We start from the raw sequence: 14,536 nt of genomic DNA, 5'->3' as shown, positions 1-14,536 counted from the left end.
GCCATCTGCCAGGCTTTGGGCTAAACTCTGTGGCTGTGACAGCTAGTGAGGACCCTGTCTGTCTCTATTAATGCAAGTTCTACTACACTAACTTAGTGGATAAGTCACACAGTCACTATAACATAAAGTCCACTTCCATCAACATTTCAGTTTGTTCAAATAATCATTTCAATGTTGTTCATGTGTCAGATAATGTCAAATTACAATAACTGGCAGTGCTTCACTCCAAAATGATTACGACATGGCACAGGAAACATTTTGAAAATATACAGATTTATTTCAAATGCTAGAACAGGAGAACTGGACTAGCAGTTCACTAGCTATAAGAAAATACAACTAACAAATCTGAAACATGAGTATAAAAATAAGTGGTCATACAAATGGTGATTTCATTCGTAAAGCAGATATATCAGCTCTCCAGGTGTTCTATCATTATAACACCCTCTTAATGACAGACACTGACAGTAATACTGAAATATTATGTGCACTCGGATACCATACATTAATTAGTTGTCATCTGGCCATGCTAGAAAATATGGAATAAATGTAACTTTCTAACTATAAATTCTGCTTACTCTTACCCACACCCTAACTCCTGTTTGACTAAATCATGCAATTGCTCAACAGTTCTTCTGTATTAGCCAATTCTATCATGGTCATGTAGTGACTACTGCACAAATCCCCTGACTGCCAATTCAGATTGGCCCACTGCCATCAGAGTGAAACGTGAAAAGTTATCAACATAAACAAAAATCAGGCGAGGGGGCATTTCCTCTTTCTAAGGCGTGGGGACTTGGTTGCCTTGGTGATGGCATTCATGAGCAGGCCGGAGAGGCACTTAGGGGCGTCCTGAGAGGAGGGAGGGCAGCATTTCTGGAAGACAGCAGGGGAGGAGGGCTTCTCTGCAGAACAGCGGCTCTCTGCCAGCGTCACTAGCTGGGTTCACAGTCAAAGAGAGAAATTATGAAAACAACAATATCAAAAAGCCTGCTATATCCTTAGACCTACAATATAACTTTTAATCTTAGATCCTGTAGACACTTGATGGCCAATCATGTTCATTTTATCCCATTGGGACAACCTGGTTAATATGAGATATGGGGTTGTCTGTGTGAACCTGTATTATTAAGTGTCGAACTCACCTGTATCTGAACACATGCAGTTCTCTGGTCTGCTGGCAGGGGGCAGCATTGGCCCACTAAGTTCTGGACAGGGAGAGCTACAGGGAAGCTGAGAGAGCAGATTGCAAGATCATCTCAGTAAACTACATCTTTGTTTTACTCGATAATCAAACCAAATCAGTCAAAGGGCTTTGTTAGACAGATATGTACAAATGTCCCTGGATCAAACTAGCTGCTGTAATAAGATACTTGTGAAAGTTATTGTATACTATTGTTTTTTAACTTTTGGTAAAGGTCTTTGATACAATGCAAATCTGGAATTATAATGTCATTAACCACGTTTCCATCCACAGTTTTACTGCGAGTAAGGTCATACCGTATAAAACAAAACCACAACAACTGGAATGGAAACAGGAGGTTTCAGTGAAATGTTATAAATGCCAACAGATAACTGTTCGTTTGACATGGTGGGATCGTTTTGTGTCCGTAAAATGTATTATGTGAGAAATGGCGGTGGAAACAGCTTTATGTGCAAATATTGATATAATAACCATCATAGCAAAGTAATCTTGTAGTGGTGTGGTCCTTCCACTACGACTCAGGAAACTATACAGTTTATTAGGCTACAGATTAAATAAATGATCAACTTCACAGGGTAGTGAAAGTGCACAGTGATGAGCTTGATGTTCCTTTCCAATAAATATTAAGGGTTTTATTCTGGTGACATGATGATTGATGCTTGACTGCCATTTAAAAAATGTAAATACTGGTGGCTGTTATCCATAATAAATCTCATCATGTAGACTAGCTTACTCACACTGTATCTGCTAGCTGTTGGCTCGAGCGAATGTGCCAAGACCAGAGTTGGCACATTTACTATTTATAACAACCGTTTGTGACAAATCTATCAGTAGAGTTGGAAATATGATGGAAACACACTGAACTTTAGATTTTTATTCAGGAAAATGGAGAAGAAAAAAAAATTGTGTGCACTACAAAAATCAGCAACAAGTCAGTTTGGTGGAAACACACCACTTGTGGAAAAATGGCAATATTTAAAATCTGTCACCAACTGGATGGAAACATAGCTACTGTCACCATCTACTACAGTGAAATGTACCCTTTCTGAAAGGTCTGGTTCTGTCACCAACTGGATGGAAACATAGCTACAGTCACCATCTACTACAGTGAAATGTACCCTTTCTGAAAGTTCTGGTTCTGTCACCAACTGGATGGAAACATAGCTACAGTCACCATCTACTACAGTGAAATGTACCCTTTCTGAAAGCTCTGGTTCTGTCACCCAGAAAGATAAACAATCAGGCTGGGCAGCATAAAAATGTGACTGAGGAGGAAAAAGGTCAAATTAAAAACACACACACACACACACACACACACACACACACACTTACTTCTTCTTGATGATCTTGTATGTTTCACAGATGTGTCCGAGGGTGTGGGTCTGTGGTGCGGCAGAGGCAGAGTCAAGCTTTTGGTCATAGTTTGGATGAGGGGCGCGGGAGGAGAAACAGGTATACCTGTCCTCACCTTCTCCCACATCACAACAGGAGGAGTTGTGAGGTCTCCCCTTCTGCTCTTCCTCACAGAACCTGTCAAGCACCTCACGCCACTGAGAGGAGAGAGATGAAAAAAACTTTTATTTTTCACTGTATAGAGGATCATTTATACAGATGTTTCAGTTTAGTAGCCTTCTTCAGCATAGGTATGAATTGGATCCTTACTTTTCCCATGTTGACAAGTGCAGGTAGGCAGGCCATAGCACATAGCCCACACACACACACTGCTCCTTACCTTTCCCTCAGCACAGGGTAGCACGTCCTCCTGTCCCTTACAGCAGTGTTTGAACCCTCTCTCCAGGCGGTTCACGGCCTTTGATTGGCGGGCCAGCCAGCCAAAGCCTGTACGTGGCAGGCACTTGGGGGTGTAGAGAGGGCGGTGCTTGCGTAGACGGCAGACCAATTTGATGTTGTCGAAAGTGGGGCGTCCAGGGGGGAAGCTGATGTCAGAGACTCTGGGAGTAGCTTGGGGGCTCTTCTTGTGCTTCTCCCCTCTGATAGTACGCGGACCGGGCTGGGACCTGGGAGGAAAGGACACAATACATGTAGTCATTAGTTGCCATAAAAAAGGACAATTTGAACTTTACAGTTACCCCTAAACGAGGGCTGTGGAGGTCATGAAATGTTGTCTGCCGGTGATTGTCATGCAAATAACTTGACAGTAATTGAAAGTTGATTAGGCCTACATGAACACATTTAGCATCTCCTGACTTCCACACATAGCCTACAAGCCACTGATGCCACGGTCAGTCTCACAGTAATTGACAGTTAATTAGGCCTACATAAACACGTCGAGCATCTCCTGACTTCCACGCATAGTCTAAAAGCCACTGATGCAGACCTTAGGACATCTACATTTGAAAAAGTATAATAAATCCATTTAATATAGCCTACACCAGCGGTTCCCAAACTTTTTATAGTCCCGTACCCCTTCAGACATTCACACACACACACGTTTAAAAAACGTGACAATACTTTGCCTCTTGATAACCAGCGCACTTCTGTATTTTGTAAAAGTGTTACATGGTCGCTGCCCATTTCATTGCACAGTGCAGAAAATACACAAGAATTCAAGGGCCTTTCTTTAACAAAGTTAACAATTTTCACTGTGGTGTCCAAAACATCTTTCAAGCTGTCAGGCATTCCCTTGGCAGCAAGAGCCTCTTGGTGGATGCTGCAGTGTACCCAAGTGGCGTCAGGAGCAACTGCTTGCACGCGCGTTACCACTCCACTATGTCTCCCTGTCATGGCTTTTGCGCCATCAGAACAGATACCAACACATCTTGACCACCAAAGTCCATTTTATGTCACAAAGATGTCCAGTACTTTAAAAATATCCTCTCCTGTTGTCCTGATTTCCAGTGGTTTGCAGAAGAGGATGTCTTCCTTAATTGACGCCCCATAAACGTAATGGACATATACCAGGAGCTGTGCCAGGACCGCCACGTCTGTTGACTCATCCAGCTGTAACGCATAGAATTCACTGGCTTGTATGTGAAGCAGTCACTTCAAAACATCCCCTGCCATGTCACTGATGCATCGTGAAACAGTGTTTGATGAAGGCATTGTCTGTATAATTTTGGCCTTTTCCCCCAGCATTGTCCCAGCCATATCCGCGGCAGCAGAATTAAGTCCTCCACAATAGTATGGGGCTTGCCTGTCCTAGCCACTCGGTAGCTCACCATATAAGACGCTTCTAGCTCCTTCTTATTAATGCCATCTGTTGCTTTTATACATGTCTTACTACTCGAAAGTCATCTTAATTCTCTTATTTTGTTTCTAAATGTCTGTGCAAGAGGTAAAGTTTCATTGAGTTGTGAGATAGTACTTTTGCACATATAACACACTGTGGCTGAGGAAAGGCACTACTCCCAATATAAGTGAACCTCAAATCAATGTAGTTCTCATCATATTTGCTCCTCTTCGATGGTCCAACGTCCCTGTCTGTTGTTCGGTGCTTTCCCGAGTAAGGGGGCAGTAGCTCTTCGGCTGCATCAGATTCACAGCTGTCAGTGTCCATGCTACCTGGGCTAACAACAAATGTAGAATTACTGATGCTAGCATTAGATGTGTTCGTGGAAGCAGAACAACTTGTGTTGTCAACAGGTGCAGGTGTAGTACTGCTGGTAGTAGCAGTACTACCAGTAGAGCTGCTATGTGTCTCTATGGAAGCAGAACAACTTGTGTTGTCAACAGGTGCAGGTGTAGTACTGCTGGTAGTAGCAGTACTACCAGTAGAGCTGGTATGTGTCTCTATGGAAGCAGAACAACTTGTGTTGTCAACAGGTGCAGGTGTAGTACTGCTGGTAGTAGCAGTACTACCAGTAGAGCTGGTATGTGTCTCTATGGACGCAGAACAACTTGTGTTGTCAACAGGTGCAGGTGTAGTACTGCTGGTAGTAGCAGTACTACCAGTAGAGCTGGTATGTGTCTCTATGGAAGCAGAACAACTTGTGTTGTCAACAGGTGCAGGTGTAGTACTGCTGGTTGTAGCAGTACTACCAGTAGAGCTGGTATGTGTCTCTATGGACGCAGAACAACTAGTGTTCTCAACAGGTGCAGGTGTAGTACTGCTGGTAGTAGCAGTACTACCAGTAGAGCTGCTATGTGTCTCTATGGAAGCAGAACAACTTGTGTTGTCAACAGGTGCAGGTGTAGTACTGCTGGTAGTAGCAGTACTACCAGTAGAGCTGGTATGTGTCTCTATGGAAGCAGAACAACTTGTGTTGTCAACAGGTGCAGGTGTAGTACTGCTGGTAGTAGCAGTACTACCAGTAGAGCTGGTATGTGTCTCTATGGAAGCAGAACAACTTGTGTTGTCAACAGGTGCAGGTGTAGTACTGCTGGTAGTAGCAGTACTACCAGTAGAGCTGCTATGTGTCTCTATGGAAGCAGAACAACTTGTGTTGTCAACAGGTGCAGGTGTAGTACTGCTGGTAGTAGCAGTACTACCAGTAGAGCTGCTATGTGTCCCTTTAATTATTTCTTTTTTTAATCCATTTTCGAGCAAACAGAGTAAGCAGCAGCTACGTTTGGCTACATACTGTACGGACCGCTAGTGGAATTCCCACGAGAGAGTAACGGTTAACGTGATTGGATGTTAAATATTTGACTAGGCTACCTGTATTTGACATTGTGTTGTTATTTCGCTGAACACTAGTTGGTTTAATTTTATTTTTGGCAGTGAAACGAGGCTACTAAAGCAAGAAAAATATAGTTGGACTGTTTGAAAATGTGAAGAGAAAAAAAAGTATTATAAAACAATTTAAAAAATGTGAATCACACTTATTTGGCGTACTTACGACGGCAATGCGTACCCCAGTTTGGGAATACCTGGCCTACACCGTCACAATAAATCCCAAATAATTATTTTAGACAGGTCTAAAGAAACATGATATGAAGAAAATGTAGTCTAAGATGAACAGAGTAGAGTAGATGAACTCAGTTGTCCTTATGTCAGTCACTGATCAGACTATGCCATATGGCTGTGTGCTTACACTAGTTCATTTAGCAGGCAAGATTGTCTTAGAATATCGTGGCATTATTTTATAGTATAAAGAACACAATGAACATAGCTGAAATAAAATAGAAAGGATATTTTCTCTGAAGGACTTCCAAGAAAGTGCGCACATGCAGCTGTTTTTTTCATTAACAAAGAAGCAGGTCCTCCTACAGTGAATTCGGAAAGTATTCAGCACAGGTGACTTTTTCCACATTTTGTTACGTTACAGCCTTATTCTAAAATGGATTAAAGAAAACAAATTCTCAATCTACAAACAATACCCCATATTCAGAAAGCTAATTTTTTTTTTTTGTAAATTGAGCTCTGGTGCTTCCTGTTTCCATTGATCATCCTTGAGATGTTTCTACAACTTGGAATCCCACCTATGGTAAATTAATTTGATTGGATATGATTTGGAAAGGCACACACCTGTTTATATAAGGTCCCACAGTTGGCAGTGCACGTCAGAGCAAAAACCAAGCCATGGGGTCGAAGGTATTGTCCATAGAGCTCTGAGACAGGGTTGTGTCGAGGGACAGATCTGGGGAAGGGTACCAAAACATTTCTGCAGCATTGAAGGTCCCCAAGAACACAGTGGGCTCCATCATTCTTAAATGGAAGAAGTTTGGAACCACCAAGACTCCTAGAGCTGGCCATCCGGGCAAACTGAGCAATCAGGGGAGAACGGCCTTGGTCAGGGAGGTGCCCAAGAACACGATGGTTACTCTGACAGAACTCCAGAGTTCCTCTGTGGGGATGGTTGTCCTTCTGGAAGGTTCTCCCGTCTCTGCAGTACTCCACCAAACAGGCCTTTACGGTAGAGAGGCCAGACAGAAGTTACTCCTCAGTAAAAGGCACATGACATTCCGCTTGGAGTTTGCCAAAAGGCACCTAAAGGAATCTCAGATCATGAGAAACAAGATTCTCTGGTCTGATGAAACCAAAGTGTCACGTCTGGAAGAAACCTGGCACCATCCCTATGGTGAAGCATGGTGGTGGCATGGTGGTGGCCGATCGAACATCTCTGTTGAGACCTGAAAATAGCTGTGCGGTCAACACTCCCCATTCAACCTGACAGAGCTTGAGAGAATCTGCAGAGAAGAATGGGAGAAACTCCCCAAATACAAGTGTGCCAAGCTTGTAGCGTCATACCCAAGAAGAATCCAGGCTGTAATCGGTGCCAAAGGTGCTTCAACTAAATACTGAGTAATGTGTCTGAATACTTATGTAAATGTCACATTTCTGTATAAAAATAAATACATGTTTTTGCATTATGGGGTATTGTGTGTAGATTGAGGGGGTAAAAGCGATTTAATCCAGTTTAGAACAAGGCTGTAACAGAACATGGAAAAAGTCAAGGGGTCTGAATACTTTCCGAATGTACTTTATATACTTAATTTTGAGTTATTTATGCAGCTTTAGTTGTCATGCAAATGTTCGGCTAAAGGTTCTGATATTAAATAGGTTCTAAGGCTGCATGATGCGACTGATGATGCTTTAGAAAAAAGCAGGAAAGGCATGTGCTCTGCTCCGTTTCTCGCGCAGGCTGCACACACTTCATCATTCACAATTTGACAAGCACTTGATAATATTCTCACCCATCAGACTCTTCTTAATTGAATCTGATCTTTACATATAGCCTACTAATATGTGTGGAATTACTTTTGATTAGAATGGCCCACCTCTTCCAGTTTAGATGGACGTCATATTCTATTTGTGCCCTTCTCGTAGGCCTATTATATAGACAGTGTCGTTTTTTTATTGAAATTGTTGCCACTGTCAACAGAGTAGGCTACCCTTTAACTTGTCCTATTAAAAAACATATTCTGCTAATGTCTCCAGTCATATATAGTGTAGTAGAAATGCATGAAATGTGTTCATAAAACGACATTTTTCCCGTTCAAAGAATAAACGTAGGCCTATCTGATACAGCCTAGCCATACTCTAGTCTATGCTATACACGCTCAGCCATGCATTGAATGGTATTTTTTTTGCGAACAATGATTGAGTTATATTATTAGCCTAAATTATGACCATCCAATCTACTCACATTTCCAATAGTAGGCTATTTTACATAAGAAACAGCATTATGCTTTATTATAAAAGGTGCATTTTTACTGTGAAACATATCTTCCCCAAATATGAAACTCACACACTGCCTATGTATGCCAGTTAGGCTACACCGACAAATATATCAGCACAAGAAAGCTGGGATCCTCTTTTATATAATGGCCAGTCAAAACTCTGTTTTCACACGCAACTGCGCACTGACTGAGTTTATAAGAACACATGTTTCATTAGGCTCTGTAGGTTATGTGCTCTCTTACCGTGTCCCAGGGGTTCTAGGTCTGTAGGCTATGCGCTCTCTTACCGTGTCCCAGAGGTTCTAGGTCTGTAGGCTATGTGCTCTCTTACCGTGTCCCAGGGGTTCTAGGCCTGTAGGCTATGTGCTCTCTTACCGTGTCCCAGGGGTTCTAGGCCTGTAGGCTATGTGCTCTCTTACCGTGTCCCAGAGATTCTAGGTCTGTAGGCTATGTGCTCTCTTACCGTGTCCCAGGGGTTCTAGGTCTGTAGGCTATGTGCTCTCTTACCGTGTCCCAGGGGTTATAGGCCTATGGGCTATGTGCTCTCTTACCGTGTCCCAGGGGTTATAGGCCTATGGGCTATGTGCTCTCTTACCGTGTCCCAGGGGTTATAGGCCTATGGGCTATGTGCTCTCTTACCGTGTCCCAGGGGTTATAGGCCTATGGGCTATGTGCTCTCTTACCGTGTCCCAGGGGTTATAGGTCTATGGGCTATGTGCTCTCTTACCGTGTCCCAGGGGTTATAGGCCTATGGGCTATGTGCTCTCTTACCATGTCCCAGGGGTTATAGGCCTATGGGCTATGTGCTCTCTTACCATGTCCCAGGGGTTATAGGCCTATGGGCTATGTGCTCTCTTACCGTGTCCCATGGGTTATAGGCCTATGGGCTATGTGCTCTCTTACCGTGTCCCAGGGATTATAGGCCTATGGGCTAGGCTACATGACGTGCGATTTGAAAAAGTAGGACTAAAAAAGGCACGTGCTGTTTCTTGCCATTAAGTGATAATAGATCATTCACAAGCGATAATATTGTCACTAATCAGACTATTTTAATCTGGTCTTTACACATACTAAATAATGGGTGTGAAATGTGTTATGATTTAGAATGGACCATTATCATGCACCTATTGGAATAGGGGAGCTTTCCCATAGTTAATTTTCATCCCAGCCAGGTAGGCTATACTCCTGTTGTAAATCAAAGCAATGTGCTTAATATTTGGAAAGTTGAGAAATAAATATAGTAGGCCTAGTCAATAGAAAGCTAATGGGATCCTCTTTTTAAAAGAGGCCATAAAAATTGTTTTGTCGATTGCATAGCCTATAGAAATGTTGCGCAACATGAAGTGTTTGATTAGATTTTCAATTACATTTCTATTGATGTCAGAGTGATCAGAGAGACAGTAAGGTGCTGAGTACCAGCACATTAGCAACTGACTGTTAGCAAGTTTGGTACTCTACAAATGATCATCAGCACCATCAGAGCGCAGTTTTGGAGAAGCCTAGTTATTGTGACTAAACAGTCACGTAATACCGTCACCAAAACAGCCCTACCCTAAACCTAAAGTAAACCGGTCTCTCTCTCTCCTTACTTGTGACAAGTGTTGGGGTTAAAGGTGAAGCCAGGTTCAGGTATGGGGGAGGAGCCTTCCCCCTGGGTGGTCGGCAGGTAGGTGGGGTTTGGGCTTTCCCTATGGAAACAGCTCAGTCTGGCCCCGCCCTCCTTCTTACAGCAGTGGTGGTGGCGAGTCTTCACAGAGAACTCATCACTACAGAATGTGGACAGGGCCTGTTCCCACTGTAAGTGACATATACAAACATCAATTCACACATCAGAAATAGATATAAAATAAGTCCTAAAATGGTGAAGGTAAAGCTTTAGCCCTCAAGGGCCTGACTCATGAACACCTTCCCCTCTACACAGCTATACAGATAAACGCCAAGGCTTATCTGTTGTGTCTGTATGGGCTTTCCTTCTGCTGAGTCTCATCTTCCCTATGCATCCTCTGTCTTCACTACTACTGTCTCGGGTTGGGTTAAATGCAGAAGACACATTTCAGTTGAATGTATAGGTATCCCCCTTTTCCTTATTTTTCCTAGACATCCTCATCACTACTACCGTCTCATCTCCCCTAGACATCGTCTGTCCTCATCGATACTACATCTGTGCACATAGAAGGCGGTTCTGTTGGTACAATAGGAGTGAACGGACCAGAACTGAACACGACAGGAAAGAATGGAACAGGACAGAATCAAATGTTGCCACAGAAACACTCACCGCCTGTGTAACGCAGCACAGCGTCACTTCCTGGACCTGCTGTGTCCCGTTCCTATGGCAACATGCGCTGTACCAGGACTCTATCCGGTTGACGGCGTCACCTTGACGATGAAGGTAGCCAAAGCCTGTCTGGGGTAAGGAGTAGGCAGGGTACCGGGGACGACGGCTGCTATGGAGACAGATGGCCTGGAGGTTGTCAGGGGATGGCTGACCGGGGGGGAAGAGGACACTGGGGTGGGAATCCCCAAACGAGCGAGGCCCAGCCATCGGCCGACCTCCAGGTGTAAAGTCTGTGTCCAGGTGCAGGGTGATCTCCCTCTGGGTGATGTCTACGTCAGCTGCCCTGGAGCCCGCTGAGAACACACACTTCTGTTACTGTACCTCCCTCACACAGGATACAACACACACGTCATACTCCATTGGCTGTGTGATATGAAGTATACCATCAGGGAAGGCATCGCCACCCACCTCTCTCCTTGAGGACTTTGAGCAGGTAAGGCTTCATATGTTCATGGGTGACCTCTCTCTGCTCCATGACAGGAAACTCTACACAGTGACAGACAGGAGTTAATACTGACAGCCATACACTAATAACATGTCATGTGCCTACACTGTATTAATTACATGGCAGAATGGCATGGGCATAGGAGAGGATGTGTCCCAAATACTTTGGAATACTTTCCTTCTCTCGTCTCCTTTCTTTCATTAACACTGACAGATCTGTGAATAGGCTGGATAGAACAAACCCACCTCTCCTATGGGTTACAGTTAGAACACACTCACCTATGGGTTCCCAGAGTCCCCCAAAATCCACCTCCCTCTGGGTTATATCAGGCTCTAGCTGACTCGCCCCTGGAAGACATATACACACAGCACTGTGAAGGCATTGAAACACACACACACACACACACACACACACACACACACACACACACACACACACACACACACACACACACATACACTAACCTTGCAGGAGCTCCTCTAGGTCAAAGGAGGCCTCTCGCTGTAACATGCCAGGCCTATCTATGGAAGGGATGAGAGAATGTAAACACAGACATAAAAACACAAGAGACCAGCACACACGCCCACTGGTTACATAAGCATCACACTCTGACCATGTAATGTCAGTACTGTTGTCCACCACCTAGATTTCACATAGAAATATGACTTATGTTATTCTCATTGAAAGCAAGTCTAAGAAGCGGAAGATCTGTTCTATGTGCGCTATTTCTATCATTCCAATTTATTAAGTTACATTTTTGCTTCTGGTTTTGTATACCAGCTTCAAACAGCTTAAAATACAAATATTTTGGTTATTGAAAAGGAATTTCATAGCGGTTTAGATGGTACAATGATTCTCTACACTACACATTGCTTGTTTTGTCACAAACTGAAATTAGGCTAACTATTACAATTTTAGCAACTAGGAAATTGCGGGGCCAATTCAGCATATTGCACCTTTAATTAACATGGTGTGAATTATTTAGTCTAGATGTTTGTTATACCTAAAATAATAGTTTGACTGTTAGTAGACTTGGACAAAGTTGTTCCACACTAAACTGGTGGAATGGAATGTATCACGTCCAACAAATAATGTTTTTCTTCATGATCTCGATAGGGCATAAAAATGGCCTCTTCTGTGCACTTCTAACAGACCATGCACAAACAGGAGGTGAGCCATAAACAAACCAGTACATAAAACATGCACAAAAAAAAACTCGTATGCTACAAACCTTCAGATGCCGCGGACACCAGCACTAATGCACACCAGCAAGCTAGAGCCCAAGACCAACCCATTTCGAGTACTGACATATCCTTGTCCTCTTTCACAGGACTGTTTCCACTCTCTCTGTTTCGCCCCTTTTCACCACCCCACTCTCCCTGTGTTTCGCAAAGTCGTTCCAAAGCCACGTCAAGTTCAGGAAACGACACTTGAGCGTCAAATCAAGGTCCTTCCTTTTCAAACCGTTAAGTCTTTTTGGAGCGGTATGAAATAGAGAATGAGAGTTGTGAGAGGGCATAAATACATGTATATTTGTTTTGTGATTGGAGGGAAAAGAAGGAGGGATATTTTCCACCATGAGTCAGCAGTGGCGTGTTTTCATGGAAGGAAGCCAGGCTTCTCCCAAAAATGGGCAAATAAAATAAATAAATAATTGTCCTTCATTTCGCAAGAGGTGGAATTTATCACACTGGAGAAAGCATCGAAACGAGCGAAACAGCGCCTCCCTGTATGTGTAGCGTCGAATGCAAGGGAAGCCAGCAAGCATTTGCCCTCCCTTGATAAAACAAGTATAAAGTCATAGCCAATCGGTGTTGAGCTAATCTGAGTGAGCACAACTGTGAATGGTCCTGGCACACCCAAAAATGTGTCAAGGAAGCCAGTTTGGACTTGGCTGCACTCCAATCACATCATGTCACATCCAGAGCCAAATATCATTGACAGAAACAATTTGAATCTTGTTGTGTTGTTATCCTCCAGTGACTAGCTAGCTAAGATTGTCCCTTTCCTAAATTAGCCATGGATGAAGATAAGGATTTCGACGTGTGGTTTGACTTAATTCTCCATACTGGCAAATGATTATAACAGCGATTCTGATCCAACCATAAAGTCATACATTGTGCCCCTGGCCCGAGAGGATGGAAGTTCAATATGTAGCTAGATGTAGAAGGCTAATGTTAACTAGCTGGCTCATCGTTTCCCATGAAAACAAGTCAGGCTAGGGAACAAGCATTTTAGCCAGGTAGCCTAGGACAACAAAAAATAAAGGCATGTACTGTATGACAGAGTCATAGACCATTTCATCAACATGAAAGAGAGGAGGATGGCATTGGCATTTCTCTACAAGTAGGGTGAGTCAACATGTGCGTGCATGCACACAGGCACTCACACACACTCACAAATCAGAACCATGGACAGCCAGATCATATTTAGCTTATGTCGATTGGACAAAATTATTTTTGGTATCTTTTAGTTGTCACTATATTAGACTAAGCATGATTTGATGATGTTGACATTATGAAGTTGAAATGGTGCTGGAATAGAGGAGGCAGCTACTGTTTTCTTTGCGACTTGAGTAACTCTCTGTGGTTATAAATCAATAGTTGCTTAGTAGCCTGAAAATAATATGTTTTTAACCTTAACATAAAATATTCTTCATTCGGAATGATATAAACATTAAAATATCGTTAAGAAATTCTCAGCAATCTAAATCGGAGTACATTTTTCATCAGTACTAAACACAATTATCATGTTGACACTGAGCATACTCAAATTGGTCAGCATAAAATAACTATTTCCATTCCTATAACACCATCTGCAGAAACTAAAATGATCTTGTTGGGCAAATCCAGGTAGTGACTCCCGGGTTAAGTAACATTTCTTCCGTTTGGTGCCTAATGAACATGACCCAGGACAAGCATCATGATCCCCCGATTTAAAAGGGCAATGCCTATGGGCTCTATGTGCCATTAGCACAAACCTGCTATAGTTCCTGAGTATTATCATTATCATCAAATTGTAATTTGGCAATGGGATATAGGTCAAATAGATTAGGACCAGATTCACTCTCAGGATCAGAGGGTTCCCACTCTCCATTCAGCAGGGGCATGGTGACAACAGTGTTAACATCTTTATACACAACTTCTACTAAAGCTGTTGGGCAGTCACAATCAGCATAACAACAATCAATCCATAATACATTAATTGCTCCACTCATATAGTTATTAATTTACTAAAAACTTATTCAAATCAATCAGTCAGTTTACAAAAACAATATTTCAGTTTCCAAATCATAATTAAAACCCAATTAATAATTTAGAATTACAATACTTAGTGATTCACGTTAGTTCTATCACTCAAAGTTAAATCCCTCGATTTAACACACCCTGGCAGAATGTACATTTACATACAATACTTATAATTCTAGTATGAACTTTTCTCATCACGGTCATAATTACAGATCAGTATCTTA

At 42.7% G+C, this 14,536-nt stretch overlaps 1 protein-coding gene across 1 annotated transcript; it reads right to left on the bottom strand.

Annotated features, from left to right (window-relative positions):
- Positions 1 to 256: 256 nt before the first annotated feature.
- LOC110535961 (extracellular matrix protein 1) lies at positions 257 to 12,826 on the bottom strand. Its single transcript, XM_021621383.3, has 10 exons — positions 12,296 to 12,826; positions 11,529 to 11,585; positions 11,343 to 11,411; positions 11,028 to 11,105; positions 10,560 to 10,912; positions 9,874 to 10,079; positions 2,934 to 3,219; positions 2,534 to 2,751; positions 1,143 to 1,230; positions 257 to 936 (listed from the first exon to the last, which is right to left on the bottom strand). The coding sequence occupies exons 1-10, from the start codon at positions 12,372 to 12,374 to the stop codon at positions 754 to 756; spliced, it is 1,617 nt and encodes a 538-aa protein (XP_021477058.3). The 5' UTR covers positions 12,375 to 12,826; the 3' UTR covers positions 257 to 753.
- Positions 12,827 to 14,536: the final 1,710 nt, after the last annotated feature.

This window comes from Oncorhynchus mykiss, chromosome 2, assembly GCF_057628025.1.
Source record: "Oncorhynchus mykiss isolate SJ-2025 chromosome 2, ASM5762802v1, whole genome shotgun sequence".
In the NCBI taxonomy this organism is placed as follows: domain Eukaryota; kingdom Metazoa; phylum Chordata; class Actinopteri; order Salmoniformes; family Salmonidae; genus Oncorhynchus; species Oncorhynchus mykiss.
Note: the sequence above shows the minus strand (reverse complement) of the source record. Positions and strands in the feature narration are given on the sequence as shown.

Bases quoted from the DNA above. Each gene is read 5' to 3' on its own strand.
- LOC110535961 (XM_021621383.3), bottom strand. From the start codon at position 12,374: ATGTCAGTACTCGAAATGGGTTGGTCTTGGGCTCTAGCTTGCTGGTGT. The intron at 2,752-2,933 runs GTAAGGAGCAGT...CTCTCCTCTCAG, and splicing joins TACCCTGTGCTGAGGGAAAG to TGGCGTGAGGTGCTTGACAG. The intron at 1,231-2,533 runs GTAAGTGTGTGT...CTGCTCTCTCAG, and splicing joins TACAAGATCATCAAGAAGAA to CTTCCCTGTAGCTCTCCCTG.